The sequence below is a fragment of the Populus euphratica genome, unplaced genomic scaffold, assembly GCF_000495115.2.
Source record: "Populus euphratica unplaced genomic scaffold, PopEup_1.0 scaffold885.1, whole genome shotgun sequence".
NCBI lineage: Eukaryota > Viridiplantae > Streptophyta > Magnoliopsida > Malpighiales > Salicaceae > Populus > Populus euphratica.
This window is the reverse complement of record NW_011500741.1, coordinates 42,452-66,046: the sequence shown is the minus strand read 5'-3', so window position 1 is coordinate 66,046 and position 23,595 is coordinate 42,452. Positions and strand designations below refer to the sequence as shown.

At 32.2% G+C, this 23,595-nt stretch overlaps 1 protein-coding gene, 1 long non-coding RNA gene and 1 pseudogene across 2 annotated transcripts; 1 reads left to right on the top strand and 2 right to left on the bottom strand.

Moving 5' to 3' along the window:
• Positions 1-2,869: 2,869 nt before the first annotated feature.
• Positions 2,870-6,051, top strand: LOC105116226 (uncharacterized). Its single transcript, XM_011013459.1, has 2 exons — positions 2,870-3,730; positions 5,528-6,051. The coding sequence occupies exons 1-2, from the start codon at positions 3,288-3,290 to the stop codon at positions 5,775-5,777; spliced, it is 693 nt and encodes a 230-aa protein (XP_011011761.1). The 5' UTR covers positions 2,870-3,287; the 3' UTR covers positions 5,778-6,051.
• LOC105116225 (uncharacterized) lies at positions 3,923-5,505 on the bottom strand. Its single transcript, XR_840490.1, has 2 exons — positions 5,106-5,505; positions 3,923-5,037 (listed from the first exon to the last, which is right to left on the bottom strand). It is a non-coding gene; the product is annotated as an uncharacterized LOC105116225 (long non-coding RNA).
• Positions 6,052-6,441: 390 nt separating the features above from the next.
• Positions 6,442-10,614, bottom strand: LOC105116224 (probable serine/threonine-protein kinase At5g41260; annotated as a pseudogene).
• Positions 10,615-23,595: the final 12,981 nt, after the last annotated feature.

Below are 23,595 nucleotides of genomic sequence, written 5' to 3'. Positions count from 1 at the left end.
CTTGATAAAGAACATAGGTCAACGCTAAAATGGATACTCATATATCTCAAAGACACTTCTAATTTTATTTTATGTTTCAAAAATGGTAAATATGTATTGGATAAATACACAAATATAGATATATTTGGTGATGTCAATTATAGAAAGTCCATATCGAAATACTTAATGACCTTTGTAGATAATTATTTTAATGACAATCAAGGTTGCAAAATATATTGTATTATTCACTACAGAGGTTGAATACATTACTCTTATTTAAAGGGAGAAAGAGTTTTTATCGATGAATTATTCCTTTCATGAACTTGACCTAATACAAGAAAACTTTATGTTGCGCTATAAGAGTCAGAGTGTAATTCTTCTTCATTAGTATCCTATTTTTCATTCTCGATCAAAGTATATTAATGTTAGATATCAATGGATTCAAGATGCTATATAGATGAAGTCTATTATTTTTTAGAAGATTCATATGATAAAAAAAAAATGTTTAATTAGTAGGTATAACCCTTTTTCAAAAAAGATGTTTAAGTTTTAGACGAGGCAAACAGGCTTTGTGAAGCCTTTTATATGAGTTGGGAAAGGGGTTAATTGTTAGGTATAGTCCTTTTTCAAATGTTATAACCTATATAAACTAGAAAAAGAGGGGCAAAGACTTACAGTATTTTAGATCATACATGTGACTAGGTATAAAAAGTTAGTTTTGGCTTATTTTCAAGTTGTTAGTTGACATCTACAAAGAGAGAAAAAAAAACTTGAATAGTTTATGTTCAAACTTTGATAAGGAATTGAGTCATCGTTGGATTGAGTTGAAGTTTTAACATAAGGTTTTAGATATATAACCCTTCATTATGTATGGTTGGATTAAAGATTGAAGGTATCTAAGTTGGCATATTTTTTTATAAAAGCGTAGTTGTTACTTTTATGAGATTCTTCTAAACTCTTTCTTTTTAATGTTGATGTATTCTAAGAATATATTGTTATTGATTATTTTTTTTATAACCCTTAGTTTTAACTAAATAAGAAAATTTTTGTACCCATTATTATTATTGATAGTAAAAGTTTTTAGGTAGATTATGATATTGTAGTTTCTTTCCACATTGGGTTATTTATGTAAGAATCTAGCTATTGATTTATTTTAACTAATTGCCTAGTTTGTTGATTGGTTAACCCTATTTTTAATTGCATAAAGTAAGCAACTAATTGAAACTTGTGAATTGTATAAATTTAGATATATTAATGTCTTTTTCTAATAATTTCATATTGTCTTCTTATTAAAGTATTTTATGATAATATTTTCATTATTGTCAATCTTATTAGTCATTCAAACATAAAGCATTTAAAAGTTGATCTATATTTTATTTATAAGCAGGTTTTTTAAAAAGAAATTGTTGTTGGATTTTTTTTATAGTGTTTATTAGATAGGTGATTGATATATTTATGAAAGGATTCTCTCCAACTTAGTTCACTTGCTTACATGCCAATTTAAGCATTTTGACTTCTACATTGTAATTCTAGAAGGGATAATAGAGAAAATATTTTGTATAAAATCAAATTTTATATGTAAAAGTTTCATATAATTTATTCTCAATATAAAGACTCTATATTATAGAAAGTGTGTGTGTATAACAATTAGTTAAAAATAATTAGTTTTTTTATAAATGATCAAACTACTAAAATCATCCAAGTTATTTTCATACCACAATTAATTTAGACTCATTGAACCCTCAAATTGATTAAGCATACCTTGTTAAATTTTCTTTTAGGTGAAAGAATTGTGCTTATTAAAGATATCTTGTCACATAGTTTATGTCTAAATGCTTCATAAAGTACACCTAATTTTGTATAAAATCACATATGAAATTCAATTTATAAACAAATTTAAATTCAATTGATAACCTATTTTAATTATTATGTTTGGAATAAAATATTAAATCACATAGTTAAATTCAATTATATTATTTAGAATATCTATGGATACGAATTTAATAAGTAATCTTGATTATTATACTCCTAATTCATCAATTATTTTTTTCGTTATAAAAATTCTTTTTTTTCCTTGCAATGACCTTTATACTTATTCAAAATGACATAAAATATAGACATTTGAAATAAAATAAAAAAAATATACCTATCTCATTTTAGTTTTTTATTAAAAAACTTGAAAATTATATATTTGTTAAAAGAAATTCTATAACATTAATCTTTTCATTAGGATTTTGAGAAAACAAATTATAGAAACATTCCAATAAAAATTAGATGTAAAGGCTCACAATAATAACACAATCTAACAATGTACTCAATAAAAGAAAATAAATACAAAGGTGAAATAATATTAATTAGCACCATTGTCCTAGCTCCTCACCGTCATTATCCCTACCCTTCTATGTTATTATTATTACTCTTTCACTAACACTATCATTACCATATTCTATATAGCTATTATCCTATCATTATTATTACTATCATTTTATAATTACCATCCATCACCACTAAACAGTTATTATTATCATTATTATCTTTTCTTTTACACCATTTGCATCATTATTATTATCATAGTCACCTTCATTACATATCAATTATAACACATTGAGTTTTTCATATCATTATTTACTAATTATTTTTAATATATATATATATATATATATATGTATAATAATAGTGATGGGAGGGGGTTTTGGTAGAAGCCTGTGGTATAGGCTTGCATTCTCAATGGGTAGGACCGAATCAAGGATAGGTTTACAGATGGAAGACACAAATTGTAAAATTAGTAGTCTACGGACTATATTAAGAATCTATTAATAGTTGGAGAGGTAATTAAAAGTTTGCCATTTAATTTTAGTAGCGCCGCTTAATTGGTATTATAATCTTAAAAAGGAATCTCCTTGCAATTCTTCAAGCATACCTCCGTCTCTGTACTCTGTAGCTGCTCTGCAGTTGTCTGCAGTCCAAAGCAAAAGTCTTTTAAAAAACAAAACCACAACCGTGTTTTGTCGCGATGAGAAAAAGGCGACCTTAAGCTTTTCTTTTTCCTCTTAGTATTACATTCTCTGATATAATCAATATAAATAAATTCCCTACTTCGGTTATTGTTAGCTCTTTTTTATTTCTTTGCAAAGTATTGATTTTGGTAACGTTAATGGAGTCGTAGTAGCAGTTGTTGTTGTCACCTAGTCCGAGAAAACCCACTTCATCAAGTCCTTTGAATTTATGTCAAATTCCTTTAAAAAACCATCCAAAGTTTCCAAAATTATACTTCAGCTGTTGATTCGTCCTGTGTCTAAATCTTCAAAATGTCAGTTCATGAAATGTCCCACATCGATTTAGAGAAAGGAACGCACCGCCGCTCCGTTGCTGGAAGTGATGCCAGTTGTTTTTCTGATGCAGAAGATGGTTCTTGCTACTCCCAGTTCTATTCAACCACTGGTGGGTCTTATGATAATTACAGCTTCGCTTGTGTCTCTGATCCTGAGGGTATAAACAGTGTGGTTTTGGATTCTAGGAGGGTGTCTTCAGTGTCTGATTGTTCAGTGGAGGTGGGGCTTGTAAATGAGGCGCCTGAAATAAAGGTGCATTTGAGTAAAGTGGAGAGAGACTGTAGGATTTGCCATCTGGGTTTAGAGAGTAATAGTCATGAATCAGGAGTTCCTATGGAATTGGGTTGTTCTTGCAAGGATGATTTGGCTGCTGCTCATAAACAGTGTGCAGAGGCTTGGTTCAAGATCAAGGGAAACAAGTAAGTACAAGATTGAATTCTAGTTTTTTTTTTTTCTTCGGTAAATTTTCTTTTGCTCTTTTGAATACAAAAATTATTTATTTAAAGTGTTGGTATGATGATTATTATGTTAACTTTGTTTGTTTGTGAGAAGTGGTAAATATCCACTTCGTGCTTCTTAGTATTATCTAAGTTGGTTGATGTGTTTTTTTAAAGTGTAAATGTTGCACTGAAGCGGGATTTCTTGAAGGATTAGTAACAATATTTTTTCACCAGAGAGGACAGAGGGTTCATTAGTTAAGGCTTTTGAATACTGGATTACAGTCTGATTAGTTTGTGGGATATGAAGCATAATGTAGAAGTTAAGAATTATGATGAATAAAAGGGAAAGTGGAAGGAGTTTCGGTTTAGTAAACAAGTTGACAGAAAAAAATAAAGCAAAAGAGTATAGCTTTAAGATACCAGTCCCAATGATATGTCGCTAACCGACAATTTCTTGCCAATCTGTACTTTTTAGAAGTTTAGGAATCTAAATAATGCTCCTTTCTGCTTCTCTTCTCTTTATCACAATGGAGTTCTGACTCCTTGTTGATACGCATTTTTAAAAGATAATTACTTGTGGGTGCACTACTTAATATTTTGTATTTGTATAATTGCTAATGCAGATTCCTTACTTCCTGTTCGTCTGATGTGCTTAGCGAAAAAATAATAGTTGACATCCATGATATTGTGCGTGAGATTTAAGCATCATAGGACTTAAATCTCCTGATAGTTGTGAATCTTGAAACTTATGGTCCATGCGTTTCAGAATCAGTATTTCTCTGTCATGCATGTCTATGTCAGACTATCAATGTCATATTGGTTGATACCATACTCAAAACAATGGTGGAATATCTTGGTATCAGTTAGAATGCACTTCGCTGTTAACTTATTAAACGTGGACAATTGATTGGTCTGCTCTTGTATTTAACATTGCTTTAATTTCCAGCTAGAGCTACAACAGCCTGGAAAAACATGATTTGATTGATGTTTTGGATCAGAAAACTGAACATTCTAAACTGTTTATTCAAGCAACAGCACGTGCTTATTGATGCTTACTTTTAGTGGTAGCAAGGATCTTCTGTGGATCTTACTTCTCCTTGCTGGAATACTGTTATATGATGTAAAAAGATTAAAAAAAAAAAAAGTGCTGGAACAAGTGATGGTAGATAGCTATTGTGGAGGTTTAATGTAAATTATCTATTATTTGATGATAGTGAATAAATATTATTCATCATCTATTACATGATGTGGTAAATGGTAATAAAGCAGTATCTCCGGCTCCTAAGCTATCACCCTATTCTATGTCTGTCAATCAGAATAAGTTCTCTTTATGCTGTGTATTTGAAGCTTTAACCATACAATGTATATCTGGGTAAAATTTCCAAAATCGCTGTTTTATCACTATATGATGTTCAAAGATCTCTCTCTCATTTCTGGTGAGTCTTTTACCTGATCTTCTAGTTCACAATATGCCCGCTAGCCTTATCTCTGGACCAGGCATCTATTCCTGGCCATTTTTTTGGGAATGTTTTGTTCTAAGCTATTTGCTGTTGTACACGGATGAACAGATGAATGAGCTATATTCTTTAGGGGTTGCATTAGTGCATATTACATGATCATTGAGCGGTATTTATTTGCATTTAACTTTCATTTCAAATTTCGAATCCTGTGGCAGCTATCATGGTATGTCTGATTAGTTCCATGAAAATTGGTCTCATATATGTTTTGGTATTTATTTCTCACCTATATTTATTCCGTTCACGGGATATGTACCAGGACCTGTGAGATTTGTCATTCTATTGCACGCAATGTTGTTTTAGCAAGTGACATCGAGTCAATTGAGCATTCAAATGAGACAAACAATGTCATGGTAAATACCGCAGCAGCGGCAGCGTCAACATCAATTCCTACCACAGAAACTCGAAGCTTTTTGCAAGGCCACCGCTTCCTGAATTTCTTGCTTGCTTGTGTGGTATTTGCATTTGTATTATCTTGGCTCTTTCACTTCAATGTGCCATCCTCGTAAACTTCTGTAGGAGAGGCTTGAGGGGGGAAAGAAAGAAATAATTATAGAGAAAGCAGAATTATTCTAGAAGAACTTGCAAAGATTGTTGTGTGATGAATGAGGAAGAGTTCAGTGCCTTGTAGGGTTTTATACGTCCACATTTTCCTTTAGTATGCATAGGTATTTGTTGATCTACATATGTACGCTTGTATTTATCAGAGCTTTATCTGCCTTGAAAAAAATGTGGGTGTTTGGAGGTTGTATTGATTCATCTAGATGCTGTTATTGTTGTTCCTTTCTCTGCAATGCCTCGTCATATGGAGATGGATCCATGGCAGAAATATTCTCAAATACTTTTTGATTTGTAGTCATATTTGTTGATCCATGGAGCTTTATCTCCCTCGTAGTCATAAAGCATTTTGAAAATCCCCCAGCCATTATAACTGTCTGTTCTCTCTTTTATTTAAACTCTAGTCTTGGCCACTGTTATTCCTTTTATGTTCACGACAGAGGTTCATGCATGTCGGATTCCCAGACTGAAGTGTTAACCAGCAACCTGGTTCTTGGTTGGGAGCATGATCAAATAACAGACAGCCTACAAAGTCCATGCTCACAGAAAACTGCAGCATCAACATTCCTCTATTTTCTTATTGCATTGCATGTATCAATTACTGCACTCAAAAGATTAAGGAACGGCTGAACTGCCGAAGCATATACTTTATCCACACAAACAAAAATAATTGAAGAATCCTGTGATGTCAACAATGGGTCAAAATGAGGATGGAGAAATGTGAAGCGAGAATACACACAAGAGCCTACACAAAATTACTAAAAAAGAAAAAAAAACAATAATTAATAAACGAAAATCATAAAAAAGGGCCTATACACTTTCAGTTTTTGTTTCTTTTGGCTTCCAAGCTTGTGCCATCTTTGAGTGTTTCTTGCGCGTCAGTCTCCATTCCAAGGCTAAAGAGGCAAGCTGCTTGAAGGTACGAGGCAGTGGACCAATCAGGAGACACCACTTGGGCCTGCATAGCATCCCCTAGAGCTTCTTGCGGCATGTCACTCATCAAGTAAGATAAGCAGCGCCTAGCGTACACAGTGGGTGACACCATGGTTCCGCCATCAATGAACTGCAGAAGACGGAAAAAACTTAAATCTCCTTTCACAAGCCAACATAGAGTTTTACTACCATCAGGATGCAGAAGGAAAACTAACCCATGCCAACATAGAGTTTTACCGCCATCAGGATGCAGAAGGAAAACTAACCCATATTTTATAACAAAAAGATTCAACACTAAATCTGTGGAAGAGGTTCAATTAAGTTTCACTATTATGCTAGCAGCAAACTACGCGGGATAACAAGAACTTTGGCCAGCTTGATTTCCCTAACTTAATATAGGCACGTATTGAAACTTCATCAAGGGATGAGATTTTTTGTTCTTTGTTGGTAGAATATGATCCTTCATGTCAGCGAAGCAACCCAATAGAAAACTTACATCTCTAACAAGATAAAATGATACCACGGATTTATAATTGTTCTTAAGGTACCAATTTCTCTGCTTACTGAATCTTCTTTTCTAACAAGACGAAATTATACCCATTAATTTATCATCCAATAGAAAATTACTTCATGAACTAATTTATAACATGGCTCTGCTTGTAACTAAATAAGAAAATAAACCATCCTAAGAATTCAAGTTCCATATTTGACAATAACATGAGATACTCACTTGTGTATAGCAATCAATGGCAGTCGCAAAATCCTTAGCTCGAAAAGCAGCATCTCCATGCTTCTTAGAATTCAAGGTCTCTTGCATTTGATTGGTCCACATTTGAAAAGAAAGCTACAGGAAAAAAAATAATCCAGAGCTAAGCAGAGTTAAAGAAGAAGTTACATGTTAAAGCCAGAGCAACATAATAAGACTTCACCCAAAGCCCTGGGTATCTAGTTCCTAGGATTTAATTTTTTTTGATTCCGACACAATCCTACAAAGAAAAAACAAAAGGATTCAAAACTGTTGACATGATTTGTAATTGCTAGGTGGACAAACTAAAATTTCTTTTCTTTTCTTTTCTTTTTTTAAGTTTTTGAGAATGGACACAAAGACTGTTAGCCCAAACGACAATAGATACATACAATTTGATTATATAACAATAGGACCTTGCCCTCCTTAAGGCGCATAGTTATGACTAGTATAAGGCATAGTGATATGACTAGTAAAAAAAACTTTCATAGCAATGAAATGTAGGAAACCATTCAAGTCACAGAGAAGAGATGCCAAACCTCATTAGCAATCCCCTCGTCATCCTTGTATCCAATCTTTTCCAGTATTTCATGTATTGCAGTGAGATCCATTCTCAAGCATGCCTCACCAAAAGGAGTTAATGACAATGGCAGAGTTGATGATGCAGTTTCTTCTCGGATGCCCATCAAAACATAAGATGGGACCTGCTAAAACTATATTAGATAAGAAAAAGCTTATATGCAAAAACTATTCAACCTTTCAGAAGCAGGCCTCATTTTGACAAAACTATGCTGTCCGTACTCTACAAAGACGTGCAGCTCAATCAACTATTTTATATACCTCTGTTTCCTTTTGAAGTGACAGAAGTGCAGTGACAAGGGATTTAGCATTTGGCCTTTCACGAGCTTCATACTGCAAACAACGCGAAGCTAATCTAACCAACTCTGTTCCATCATCTTTTGAAAAATGGCCTTCTAGAGCAGAATCCATCAACATCAGGAAATTTTTGCCACGAATCAGGTCAAGTGCCTAAAAGCAAGGAGAAGAGTGGAGAAATCCTCAAACTTTTTATGCTTAAATGGTTATCAATCAAAATGGGAATAACAATAATTCATTTGTACTACCAGGGACAAAGAAACCAACAAGATGGGTTACTACAGCAATAGAACAGCAAATTACTTACATGACTGGGGGGAATATGTTTGCCGCTTAGAAGGTCCAACAACAAGGTTCCAAAGCTGTAAACTACACTTTCTGCTGTAACTCTACCTGCCAGGATTACGAAATAATTTCAACCATCGACATTTCTAATGATTTTTAACCATTTTCAACCTTTTCCCTAGCGTTTGATACCCAAGACTAATCAGATTGAGATGTAACTAGTCCATCTATGCACGCAAAGATCATATCAGTTTAGAACAATCAGAAGTTGTGATGCTGACACAAACAGTCCTTACCCGTTCTCAAGTACTCTGGAGGGGTGAAAGCCAAATTTGTACTGTAACTTTTTCCATCTCGGCTATTCTTCATGAGGCCGAAGCAAGACAGCCTGGGATTACCATCCTGTCAACCACCAAACCAAAATCAGGGCCGACACTATTGGCACCACAAAGTAAATTCTACGTCGCAGACAACCACATTTACCTTATCAAATAAGATCCTGTAGGCATTGAGATCATGATACAACGCCCTTCCTCTGCTCCCACAGTATTCCAGAGCTTGCGCCAAGTACAGAGCTACCCTCAACCTCATTGCCCATTTCATGGGCTGGCTCTCCCCTTTAAGACCAAAATACAAAGAATTCAGACAGATTATTCCAAATTTAAAGTTCATCAACTCTACTTTACATACCATTATATCCTCACATCAAATCTGGTCAACTTATTTTCAACATTAGTCATTTTTGGCCAACCAAAAACGAAAGAAAAAATGAAGAAAAAGAACATTTTCTGAAGAAAAATGCTGGAAGGGAAAAAGGGCACCCTAGCACTAACCAGACAATAAAAAGATGGAAAATTAACAACCAAAAATAATAAAAAAAAACATTAAAATTAAAGAGAAGATAAAAAGGACTCACAATGGAAAAGATGCTTAGCAAGAGTTTCATGGGGCATAAACTCAGCTACAAGCAATCTCTCCTCTGCTTCACAGCAACATCCAATCAGATTCGCCAATCTGTCACTCCTCAAGCTCCCCACCATTCTCGCTTCCTCCTAATTACAGTTTTACCATATTCATTTTTTAAAATTTTCTTAAATATACTAGTAATTTCTTATCATTTTAACAAAGCTTTAAAAAAACAAAAAAAAAGGCTGTACGAGGAATTGGCGAGAATCAGGCCAGGCGAGACGGTTAAATCGTTTAACGGCGATCCAACGGTCATTGTCTAGTTTCCCTTGTTAAACAACGTTGGGAGCTTTTTCACCGTGTTCCGATACTATGTTGTCCGAAGAGAACCCAGACGTGGCTGCTCGCAGTTGTTCGAAACTGAACTCGGTGAAACTGGGAAATGCGTTTCTGTCACTTTTGCCCCCATTTTCTGCACCGAAATGACAATATTACGCAAACTATCACCCCTCATTTTACACCCAAAAAAGAAAGAGAAAAAAAGACAGAGAGAGACTGGCAGAAAGAGAGGGGCTTGATGAGCTTACCGAGATCGGAGGATTCGAGGACTGAAGGTTTAAGGTGAGAGTGGAACCAGCAGAGCGAGAATTTGGAGCAGCGGGCTCCCATTGATTAGAGTACAAAAAAAAACCTCCACAATGATCAGACAGTGAGGAGACAATGTGAGGTGAAATAATCAAACGGTTAGGATAACGCTGATCCTTGTCTAGAAGTTTTTTGCATGCGCTGCTGCTTCACAAGAAGGGTTTTGGAAAGGAAAGAGAAAGAGTGGGTTGTGGACAGTGGAGGATCCTTAGTTCCTAATCAGTTTTATTGAAGCTTGCAAGCAAGAAAGCTACTTCACTTGATGTTGTGTTGTGTTTGCGCAACAAAGTGCACAGGGCCTTTTACTCTCCTTTCTGGTTTCAGCTTTCTGCCTCTTTTACCAACCCCTCTCTCTCTCTCTCTCTCTTATTTTTCAAAATTTTTAGCTGTTAAACCTGGAGTGGTATTTGAGGGCATTTGCGCTCCTCTGCGGTTTGTTTTATTAAAAAAATTAATGACTTCTTTTTAAAATTAATATTTTTATATAATTTTAAATTATTTTAATATATGTAATAAATTAATTTAAAAAATATTATTTTAATATATTTTTAAAATATAACCACTTCTACAATCTCAAATGAATAATAAATAGTATTTTTCAAATGATTTTATTGATTTAAGATGCTGTTTTCCTTTTTGAGAGAAAAAAATTTATAAACTAGTATTTTTCTTTTGGTAAACTACATGTTTGCTAATATATAATCGTTAATTTTTTTTATTTTACCCATAGTTTGATGTAAACAAAACTTATTAAAGTATAGTTATAGTTATTTTTCAAATAATTTTTCACACTAAAATACATATTAATAATATTTTTTATTTTTTAAAAATTATTTTTAATATCAGTATATCAAAATAATTTGAAAACACTAAAAACATATGAATTTAAAATAAATAAAAAAATTTAATTTTTTTTAAAATTATTTTTAAAATACAGAAACAAATAGCTATGCAAGCCTAATTTCACCCTTAAAAATTTTAAAAAGTTTTACTTTATCTCTTATTGTTACATAACTTTTAAAAAACTGAATTATTCATATTTTATTTTAATTCTTCTTGATTTTTTCCTCTATAAATACTGTCTAAGGGTTATGTCATCTAAAAAAATACTTAAAAAGAAAGGGGGAAAAAAGTAACATTAAAAATTTTAATTTATAATTTAAACTATTTTATCATTCATTGATCATAAAAAAAAAAAATAGAGGTGAATGTATGGGAATAGTGTCCTAGTTGCTTTTGTTTAAGTTTTGTTTTGTTGGGTTGACAAACTTGTTAGTATTATAATTAAGATTGAGATTAAGTTAATTCTAATCTTAGTTTTTAAATTATGAATTTTGATTTGATGAGTGAGCACATTTCCTTCCAAGGGAGATGGTAAAAAAAAAAAAAAAAGTATTTCTCTTAACGTTACAATTTGATTAATAACCACAAAAGGATTGAGGCTCCATGATGCATATCCAAGGAAAATCTTAATCAATGGATAAAAGGTGGTTGCCTTTTTTAAATTGAAATACTTAATAGCTTAGCTATTAAGTATGCATTAGACGTCCATGACTTGGTTATTGATGCTCTTTGGGTGGCCACTTTAGACGTTATTTGGAAGCAAGATAATAGTTATGTTTTCAAATATTATTTTTATTTTTTAAAATTATTTTTTATTTAACATATTAAAATAATCTAAAAACATAAAAAGAAAATTTTAAATAAAAAGAAAATTTTTTAAATTTTTTAAAAAATAACCATTTTTCTAAACACTATTTTAATTTCATCCAAGTTTTATCATTTTCATTGATAAATCACCAAAGTTCAGATATAGATAAATAGTGATAATTATCCTATAAAGACCCGCTTTCTCTACAACTTTTGTAGATTTCTTTAACCGAGTCATTGTCACGTAGTGAGAGCCTTGGGCTTCTCTTGTTGTTTAGGAGCTTATGATTTTATGTTTTATAACTGTGTTTTCACGTACGATCGGCTACAAAGATAAATACATATGATATTATTGTGGTGACAATGTTTTTTAAAAGTATTTTGAAAATATATTAAAATAATTTTTTATATTTTTTATTTTTAATATTAACATATTAAAATCATCTAAAAATATCCAAAAAAATATATTGATTTAAATATTTTTTATATTAAAAAAAATTTGAAAACCAAATTGCAATGAAAACATAAAAACTTTTAGATATCTTTCTAATTAAATTTCAAGGGAGTTGTCTTTAACTGATACATTCCTAATAAATTGTTCAGCTTATAATATGCTGAATTATCAACAAGTACAAAACACTGTTGCAAAACCTTCCATGTGTGGCTTTGCAGATCAGCGAAAGCCTATAATTGCCATTTCAAATCAACGACCAAGTTCATATCATTCCCCGTGCCTTTTCCTTATTTTCTTCTCCATGTTGGAGGATTGGCCTCTTGTTATGCTATAACGATTCTTTCAAAATGTCCTATAAGATTTCATAGTTTTAATGACGAATATATTTTATTGATATGTGATTAAGAATTTATTAAGAATTTATTTATTGATATCTTCACTGATAGAATATATCCATTACCTTTCTGTTTGTTAGTAATACCATCGTCCGTCACTATATCGATCGACAACACCAAAAAAACATTTGCTAATGGTTTTATAGATAAAAATTGAGCGTAAAAAAAAAAAAAGTTTTCCACTTGAAATATACTGACGGATTTATCTCATCGGTGATAATGTAACATACCGACAAATACATACCGTTGGTAAAGTTGTCGGTGAGCATTTGAAATACCAACTGAAGGTATCTGTCTGTATATTCGTCGGTCATTGTGGCAGGTACTGTAGAATACCGACATATACAGTTCATTGGTAAAGTGTTGGTGAGTGTGAAATACCAATCGAATATATCTGTCTGTAAATTCATCGGTGAATGTGGCAGTTACTGTCAAATGCCAACGGATATATTTTATCGATAAAACCCTCTGTGATTATCTTTAAATATGTTTTTTAAAAATTATTTAGAATACATAATATTAAATTATATAAATTAATGGTAATAAAAACCAATTCTGCAAATAAAATTTTTATTAAACATCAAAAACAAAAAAAAAATAAAGTTAAACAATATTCATTACAAACTGAATGTGTTTTAAAAAAATATATTAAATGAACTATTAAAGGTAAATAATATTTATTATAAATTAATATAAAGATGGAGTTGGAGGAGGAGGAGGCTGGTAGTTATACAGCCAAAAAGGATGAGGCGCACATGTTTGACCACACTATGATGCCATGTTTATGACCATTTCATAAAGTTGTTCATGATCTGCTTTTTGTCGTGCATGCTCCGCTTTGAGTTGTGCATATTCTGCTGATAGGTGGTTGTATTTTTTGATGAGTTGAGCCATGTGTTTATGCAAGGCCACGAACTCCTTATATTGAGTTGTCGATACTGATTGGGAGCTCTCAATGGTTGAAACACTATGGGTTGCCCGCAAGTTCTCGCCTGTAGTGTTAGAGAGCTCGTAAACCTGATTTTTATCGAGTGCACCAGAAGATCGAACCTCCATCCACAAATCCGGATCGAATTCCGGATGGGTCAAATGATTGTCCCCATATCTCTCCCTCAACCGGCTATTATAGGTCTCTTGAAAATAAAAATAAAAAGTAAACATCATATTCAATTCAATAAAAATAATAACTTACAAAATAAAATGATTGAACAAACATATCATGAAGTGTTGAGCATGGTTGTCAACGAACTGTTGCACCCCCTTTTGGCGGTCTTAACTCCCCACATGCGTCTCCACAAACAGCTTCATTAAGCTTGGCTCACGTCCAAGAGACATAGCTTATAATGAAAAAGGATTAATTAACAAAAAATTAATTAATAATATATTTTATTTAAATTAATCTTACCATCTGTTTTGCATGTGCAGCAAACGGAACGGAGCTGTCGATGTGCATTGTCACCAAGCCATGAATTGGTCGATTTCAGTTGCCAGAACAGGATTGTGAGTTTTGTGTGAACCACTCAAATGTACGTGCTCAAGATAGAGCGGCCATATATCTTTCGGGATGTATATCGATTTGAAATCCCTACAAACCGCCATGTCATTCCAGCCTTGAAGACCTTTATCTCTCATGTTTTTTTTTTGTCTTTTTTATGCTTCATACCAAAAATCATGCAGCCTACTTCCATAGCGAGAAATTACATTTTAAAACATAATTTTTTGTCTAAAAGAAATCTTGTATTGTTTTTTATATTACCTAGTTGCCACATGATTTTCCCACACCTTGCTTACAACAGTGTCTTGTGCACTGTCCTAGTCAAATTTATCATGTGTATAAATAATTAATTTTAAATAAAAATAATAATTTATTTACAATTATATTAATAATTTATTAGAAATATGTTGGACATTAGAAATTAACACCAATCTCAAATCTATCAAACCATGCATTGATTTGAGGTATCCATTCAGGATGTCTGGATACCTGACTCCATTGAAATAATAGAATCTCCATCGATGATTTAAACACCGATGATATTACTTGGGCGGTCTCAATGTTTGTAAACCTGAAAATAAATTAAATTAATGAAATATTGATTAGTTATTAATAAATTATGTTATAATTTAAAAGAAAAAACTAAAACCTTCACGAACATATATTGAAAGGTCGTCTTTCCATTGTGCCTCGTACTTGCAGGTGAATTGATTCTGTTATAAAGGCACACAACCTCTGCGTTGTGAACCCGTATTGGAAAAGGCAACATCAGTTGACGGTGCAGGTGGCATAGGTCTCTCTTTTTGAGAGGCACCTAAGGATATGTTATCCTCGCTGCTATAAGAACTAGTTGCGAGCATACGTGAGCAACCAGCTCTAGTTTTCGTTCTACGCATCTACACAATTATATACAAATAATTATATAATTAAATTCGAATGTTAAAAAATTCAACAGCACCTCCCCTACACTAGATACTACCCAAATCCACAAATATGCAAGTATTGACAAAAACCACAACCAATTGACTCCATTTATACTAATATTGTATATAACATCACATCTATACATATAACATTCATACTAATTACAAGGTAAATTCAACATTAACAACATATTCAATCATTTCAAAAAATACAAACAATAAAAAATATTCAATAATTTCAAAAAAAAAACTCTAGACTAACAATTAAAATTAAAGCAAATAATTAAACACAAATCATGCAATAATATAGTAAAATTACTAATTATTCCAACATATTCAATAACTTATTCTAAGGTAACATTAACAATTACAATTCAATAAATTATTCAATTATTATGCCAGTACAACAATAAAATATATTCAATAATTTTTTTAAAAAAAAACCATAGACTAACAATTAAAATCAATGGAAATAATTCAACACAAATCATGCAATAATAGAGTAAAATTACTAATTATTCCAACATATTTAATTACAAATTATAAGGTAAATTCAATATTAACAATTACAATTCAACAAATTATTCAATAATTATGTCAATACAACAATAAAATATATTCAAAAAATTCAAAAAAAAAACTATAGACTTTAGGAATGAAATATGCTTACCTTAATAATCTGTTTATTTCAAAACTTTATCTATATTATAAAAATACATCAAAACAAAAAACATAAAAAAAATAAAAATAGCTGAAATAAAAAAATTCTTAAAGTAAAATGAAATAGAGGAAACACATATCTTTTAATTTAATAAAGATTCTTGAAGGAATTATGACGGAAATGAGAGGAAATCTTGAAGGAAATAAGAGGAAAAAATTGAAGAACAAGGAGATTAAGAACGGAGGAGATGAAAAAATGAACTAAAAGAGCGGTCGCTGGGTATATAAGGCAGTTTTATTGACGGATTCACCGACGGTAATTAAAAATAATATTATTTTAATTTATTCTGTCGGTAAAGTTTTAAAATCCGATGGTAATTTTTTAATTTCACACCAACATTTGTATTACCCTAATATTTTTCGTTGTCCGTTGGTAATTCTATCGGCAAAATTTTCGCTATTAGAGATGCATTTAATACACTACTCTTTAGAATTCACACAGTCCATCGGTGATGTTGTTGGTAATAGTGACCCGCCGATAACATAACGAAGGACTGGAATCCGTTGGTATGAACGTCGGTGATAATGGCATTTCAAGTAATTATTTTCCAACTCTATGTGAAATGCTGATGGACAGGAATCCGTTGGTATAGACATTGTAATAGTGGCATTTCAAGTAATTATTTTGATTGCTTTCCATGAAATGCCGATGGACAGGAAGTCATTGGTATGGACGTCAGTGATAGTGGCATTTCAAGTAATTATTTTGATTGCTAAATTGTTCATCACATAAAACAATAACAACGATGCTTAAACAATAAACTTATAAAATAAATATTTCATGTTACAAAATATATCATCTATAATATATATTACATGAAAAAAATGTTTTACAGAAGGCTTCATTCTGATAGTTAGTTCGAATTTTCTTCTTCTTCATCATCAATTGAATAGTCATCACCTTCATCACAATCTTTAATATGGATATCATCATCTTCATCAATATTTGCTTGTCTGCTAGAGCTCAAAACAACATTAAACTCCTTTACGTCATCATCAACAAGACTATAATTGAAAATATGAAAATTTGAATTTTCTTTCAAGTTAATTGAAGGAGCAACTCGATATAGTTCAATCAACTCACTAACTTGAAAGACTTCATCTCGCACATTTATGTCTTCTTTCTCATCCTGAATAAGCTTGACACGACCTTTAGGTTTTATTTTTAAAACATACAACCAATCCACTCTTGATCGATCCTGTCTAAAAGAAGGGGTGTATGTGTAATAAACTTGTTGATATTATTTTGCAAAAATAAAGATATTGTTTATATTATGGAGTCTAGATTTTGAGTTGATCTCGACCGGACCATAATGCAGATCAACTCTGATTCCTTTTTCAGTCGTGTCATACCAATAGTATTTGAATAAAAACACTCTATTCTGCTCGTTATGATATTGTAGTTCGACGACCTCTTCTAATCTACTATAGTAGTCAACTTCTAACTCACTACTAGTTAATCCCTAACACAAACACCATTGTTATATGTCTTTCTACCATGCTCGTATTCTTTAGTATGGAAAACATATTCATTGATAAAATACCCGTTGTAGCACTTAACTTTTCTTTCAAGGCCTAGGCTTAGTGAAGATAATGGCTTAGCAGCACTTCTTCTCATTTGATAAACCTTGTATATAATGTACATCAATGAACAGTAAATGAAAATCACATAATGACATGCATACAATAATTTTGCAAGTGAGAATGAGTTTGTGATAGTGCTTACATATGTTCTAAACCATGTGGCAAATTGTTCATCTTGTAATTGAAAGATCTAGGATTTGATTAGCTGTGAGTTATTAGACAACAAATATTATCGATATTCCCTGTAAATGGTAATTAGTGTATTATATTATAATATATAATTAGTAGTATTTTATTGACAAAGTTTAATTAGTATTACATATATATACACTTACTGAATAAATGGTCTCAACTCATCACAGTTAAATATAACATAATTATGTGCTTGTTTGAACTTTATTTCTGACAAATATCTTTCTTTTACGGTATTTTTAGGTATATGTCGTCTAGAATTAGAGAATATTGACAAGTTACCATTAGAAGACACTTCACTGCCATCATCATGCCATAGAACATGATTGATTCTCGTCCTCAGATGAGGTTTGAAATAGTACGAGATAAATGTTAAGATTTCCTCAACAATACAGGCCTCACATATTAAAGTCTCAACATGCGCCTTGTTCTTAACCTTTCTCTTGAAATTGAACAAGTACTTACATTGAATTAATCAAATATTTTCAATGAAGAAAAACAAAGAAAATACTTTTATATATGAATTACATTGCAACTGTAATATCTAACAGTTTGAATGGGTACATCCATTTATACTAGACCGGTCCTCCAACTTTTGCCTTGAATGGTAGATGTATGGGGAGATACTCCATTAAGTCAAAAATTAATGGAGGGAATATCATCTCAAGTTTGTATAATATCTCGACAATATTCGTTTCAAGCCTTTCAATATGATCAACATTCAACTTCTTGGAGCATAAATCTCTAAGAAAATGACTGATCTTCTTGAGTGCATCCCATATCCCCTTTGGCAATAAATCACGAAAAGCTAATGGGATGAATGCTTGCATAAACACGTGGCGGTCATAACTCTTCATTTCATACAATTTGCGTTCCTCCATATTAATCATCCTTGATATGTTTGAGGCATGTCCATCCAGAAAATACAGACTCTAAAGTCATTTGTAGACTAGTAGTTGTGCGTTTTTCTCTACCAAACCAACTTTACATTTTTATGGTTACAGAACAACGATACATCCAATCTAGCTTTGATATTGTCCTTTATCTTCCCCTTCATATCCATGACGATGTTGAAAATATTCTCAAACATGTTCTTTTCAATGTGCACGATGTTAAGGTTATGGCAGAGAAGATTGGTCTTCCAATAAGTAAGCTCCCAAAAGATACTTCATGATTGTGCATCAAAAGTGTCATTAAGTCTCTTATTTTACATATGTATTTATTGTTTTTATTTGGTTGTTTTTATAATAATTGATGTGTTTTTTAGTAATGAAGTTTGTTTTAATATTTCGATAGGTTTTTAGAGCTTAAATGAATTAATTCAGAAAATTCAACGTTGGAATTCAGAACAAAGAATTGAAGAGACATTTAGTTGAAGATTGAAGCAAATCTTGGTTCAAATAAGTGCTCCAAATTTGTCCCAAAAATCAATTCTATTCCAATTCTAGAAAAGAATATCATATGATTTATTTCAAGCCCAAACTTGCCTTATGTTGTGTGCAAACTTCAACCATTAAACACTCAAGGTTTCAATGTCAATCTTAGCCCAAATAATAAGTACATTTGTATACTTATTTGATGCTCAAATTCAGCCCAAAATCAGCCCCAAATCAGCCCTAAATCAACCCCAAATCAACCTTCAAATCAACCCAAACACAATCCATGATCTTACATGTCCACACAACAAATAACAATTGATTTATTTTGGGCAATCCATTGATCCAAGAAGGCAAGCACATGGATGGAAAGCTGGAGGGGATATTTTAACATTATTTTGGGTCAAAAAGAAGAAGGAGACACCTCATAAATGAGGAAGAAAAACGTGCACCAAAGTAGTTGTAAAGCTGTCTTGATTTGATTTTTCAGAACACCTTTCGGTGTTTTGCCCATAACTTTTGACTCAGGTGTCCAAATGAGCTGTTCTTTAATGATCTGGAAAGGTGACAGAATTGCCTATAAATATGTCTCTAATAGACTTCTCCAAAAAAAGCTTCTAAGAGGGTCGAATTGCTGTCCAAAGTTAGAGTCAGATTTGTATCCGAATTTTTTCTGAAATTGTATTGTGTTCTTCTTTATAGATTTCGGTTCTTTAGTTTGTAAAACTTATTTTTTCAGTTGGATTCAAGTTCTTTCATGTTTATTAAAGTGTTCTTATATATAATCATGGTTGGCTAAACTCTTTCTTGGATCCAAATCAAGGATAATGGTGATTGAGGTGAGTTCTTTAGGATATGAATGAATCTTAATGTTTATCTTCTTATTTTCTTCATGAATGATTTATTATTGTAAAGAAATTTTAGAAATCATTAAGGTAATGTTATAATCTTGAATTTTTATGCACAAACTTTAGTTTTGGTATAGAGATTGCTTGATTCAATGTCTTACTTAATATGAAAGTACTTGTTCATTCTTAAACAATAATCAATCTTCATCTTTCTAATCTTCATTGTAATACCTTCCGATCTAATATCACCATCGTTGAGATTAGGTTGAGTTATCTTATATATGTTGAAGAAATCACCAATACATCACCATTAAAATTGATTTGGACCAAGACTTACTTTTCTTGTCATTTAAAATCTATTTACATTTTTTTTATCTTTGAAAACAAATCCATCAATTATTTTCAACCAAGTTATTGTTAATTTAATTTCTTTTGAGTTTTTTTTTGTTACTTAGCTTAATTTCCAGATCTAGCTCTCTGTGGATATGACCTCGATCTTACCGAGTTAATTGTTACATCGCACACTCGTGCACTTGCGAGTTAAAACAAGCCGATCATAAAAAGCGGTCAAGCACTTCACTTGACCCTATTATAGGTCAAACCAAAAAGTGTTTCATACGCTGAAAAATTATTGATAGTCCACATCAAAGTTTTCATCATAAGAAAATTTTGTTTCCTCGATATATTATAAGTCAAAGCTCCGAAGGACCATAACCGCGCCAACTCATCAATCAACGGTCAAAGAAAAACATCTATATTCTGGCCCAAACTGCTCAAACCTAATATGACCATAGATAAAAATATGAACTCCAGCCTCATACACATCACTGGTGGCAAGTTATAAATCATCAGTATGACTAGCCAAGAAGAATAAGGAATAACAAATGACCTGAATGGGTTGAATTTGTCTATACACAACCCAATATGCATGTTTCTTGATTCAGCTGAAAAGTGAGGATGCACACTGTTAAAGTGTTTCCAGGCTTTACCGTCAGAAAGATGCACCATCATTCCATCAACCGTATCATGTGATTGGTGTCATGTCATGTGCTCAACAGTCCTTGGCAACATGAATAACCTTTACAGTCTAAATGTGATTGGGAAGTATCTAAATTTTTTATATGCCACTAGAGTCTTTCCCCTACTAGCTCTGAGTTTGTAAAGGAATGTCTGCATGTCATGCACTCAGTTATCTCAGCATTTTCAAGGTAGTATAATATTCAGAAATTAGGGCACATGTCAATTTTATGGTATCCTAAACCGAGGGGTTTTATCATGGATTTCGCAATATAGAAGTTTTCTTTCAGCTTGTTCCCTTAACGTAAAATACTTTTCGCCCATTCAATAATCTTATCATACCCGACCTCACTCAACCCCTAATTTGACTTGATGGTAAACACCTATGCTATGTCCGATTATTTATTATGGTTCGTGTAGTCATCCCATAATGGTTCGTCAGAATCTTTTAACAAATAAAAAAACCTAACTGCATATGCATTAGGTTCTTCTTCTACAATTAAATATTGACTGATATTACCTTGATTCATTCTCATTGTATGCATAACCATATTCCTGTAAGGATTAGTGTTGTCATTTGAAGTTTTATACACATTGCTAGCACTAGAAGTTGACCTAACAACCCTTTCTCCCATTCTCCTCTTATTGACAAATACTTCTTCGTGTGCATACCAACATTGGTAATTTTCCATGAACCATTTGTGTAGAAGATGCATCGTTACAACATCTGAATGCATATACTTTTTATTTTGACACTTCCTGCATGGACACCTAATACGACCTCTAGTAAAATTTCTAGGAATAGATGTTGCGAACGTTACAATAATCCATCCTTCGCAATCTTTGGGGTAAATCTTGATACATCCATGACTTCTATCGAACCTTTATAAAATTATGATGACAACATGTATTAATTAACTATGTTAGGTAAATAAATTTGCAAAAATATTAGTTTACCTCGAGATTATTCACCAAACCAATTACAACTTCTCATAAATATTAAATATTCATTATCAATTATCAATGTCCATACAAATTAATACATATATATAAATTTACACAAATTACAACTCCGCAATACCATTGATAAAAATAAAAACGGACCCATTAAACAAGCCATTAATTATTTCAAAACAACACATATAATTCGGTAATTCAATAAAGTTTCAACAATATACAAACAAATACAATCTTACAAAATCTAAAACAAACCACAACAAGTATAAAATTATACATTCATATACTACAAGTTTGTTTGAGAAATAACAATAAAATTAACATGTACATCTACTAACAAAATACATATACTAAAAAAAATGGCATTTAAATGTTAAAATTGAAAAAGATAGAATTACTTACAAAAATTTATAAAAATCCACTGGTAAATCAGAACATGAATGCCGTGACAAGAAAATTTCAAGAAATATGACTTGTTGTGCTGAGAAAAGAGAGATTTTTTTAGGGGGGCTAGTTGTTTGCAATTGAGGAGAGGTGGGATGGGGAAAAAGAAAAAGAAGAAATAGAGGAGGAGGGGGTCTGTAGACTTGGGATATAATAACTTTTTCCAACAGATTCCCCGACGAATATATTTTGTTTGTGATTTTGTCGGTATTTTTATCAGTGAATCAGAGTTTGTGATTCTGTCGGCATTTTTATCGGTGAATTGGTCCCGCCAACGTATAGAGCTGACATTCTGAATCCTTCGATGATTTCGTCAGTAAAAAATACCTTCCATATCTCCTTTTTTATATTTTCAATATTTTAGTTGTAATTTAATCGGTAAGTATTAATGAAATTTTGTTATCAATATTTACTGATTAAATTATCAAAAGAATTATTTTATTGATAATTCTGTTGATATTAAGCAAATTTATAGTAGTATGGTTTCATCACCGGACGCCAGGCCTAGGAAGATTTAACTCTCTCTTTTTTCCCGGTTGTATTACAACCAGCCTGAACAGATTTCAAAATGAAGACGATGTCTGCTTCGAGGGTAGTGAAGACAAAACAATCTATTACAGGACGAGAAACAAGCATATGATGTGTTTCCTCGTTGCCTATTCCGGACGTTGTAGGCAAAAAACCTGTTAAATACACTAGAATAGAAACACACAACCTCAAAAGTTCTATGAACTGGGGCCGTGTTCTCCCCTTGCGCTTGCTTTCTGTACTGGATCACAAGCATGCCTTTGATCATCATTCAAAAAGGATAACAAGAACAGAAGAATGGAGAAAAGCAATCCTTTTGTCTGACAGATGGAGGAGTTATTATTTGTATCGCTCATTCAGGGGTCAAGAGGACCCCCTCCCGTCTCCCTTTTCCAGGGAAAAGAAAGAGCATGTAGGGGGAGAAAGTTTTCCTTCCATGGACATGCCTCAGTGATGGTGATGATGATGCATCACTCAGATCTTATCATATTCTAGTAGGTAGGTAGATAATTGGCCACTCTCCCTCTCTGTTGACCAGATCTAGAGCTTGATTTGCGCCAGCATGGCCTTTTAGGCATATAGACAATGGGGGGGCAAGCCGTACCTATCCTGCCTCCATATTAGATGAGCGAGCATGGGATCTCGCTTATTTGCCGTCAAGTGTCCACAAAAACACCCTTGGATTTTGTTATTTATTGTTTTTTACTCGTGAAATTCCTACCCGGAAAGGATTGTTTTTTTTATATATATATAATAATAAAAGAATATTCATTAGTTTGTTTTTGGGAGTTTTTTT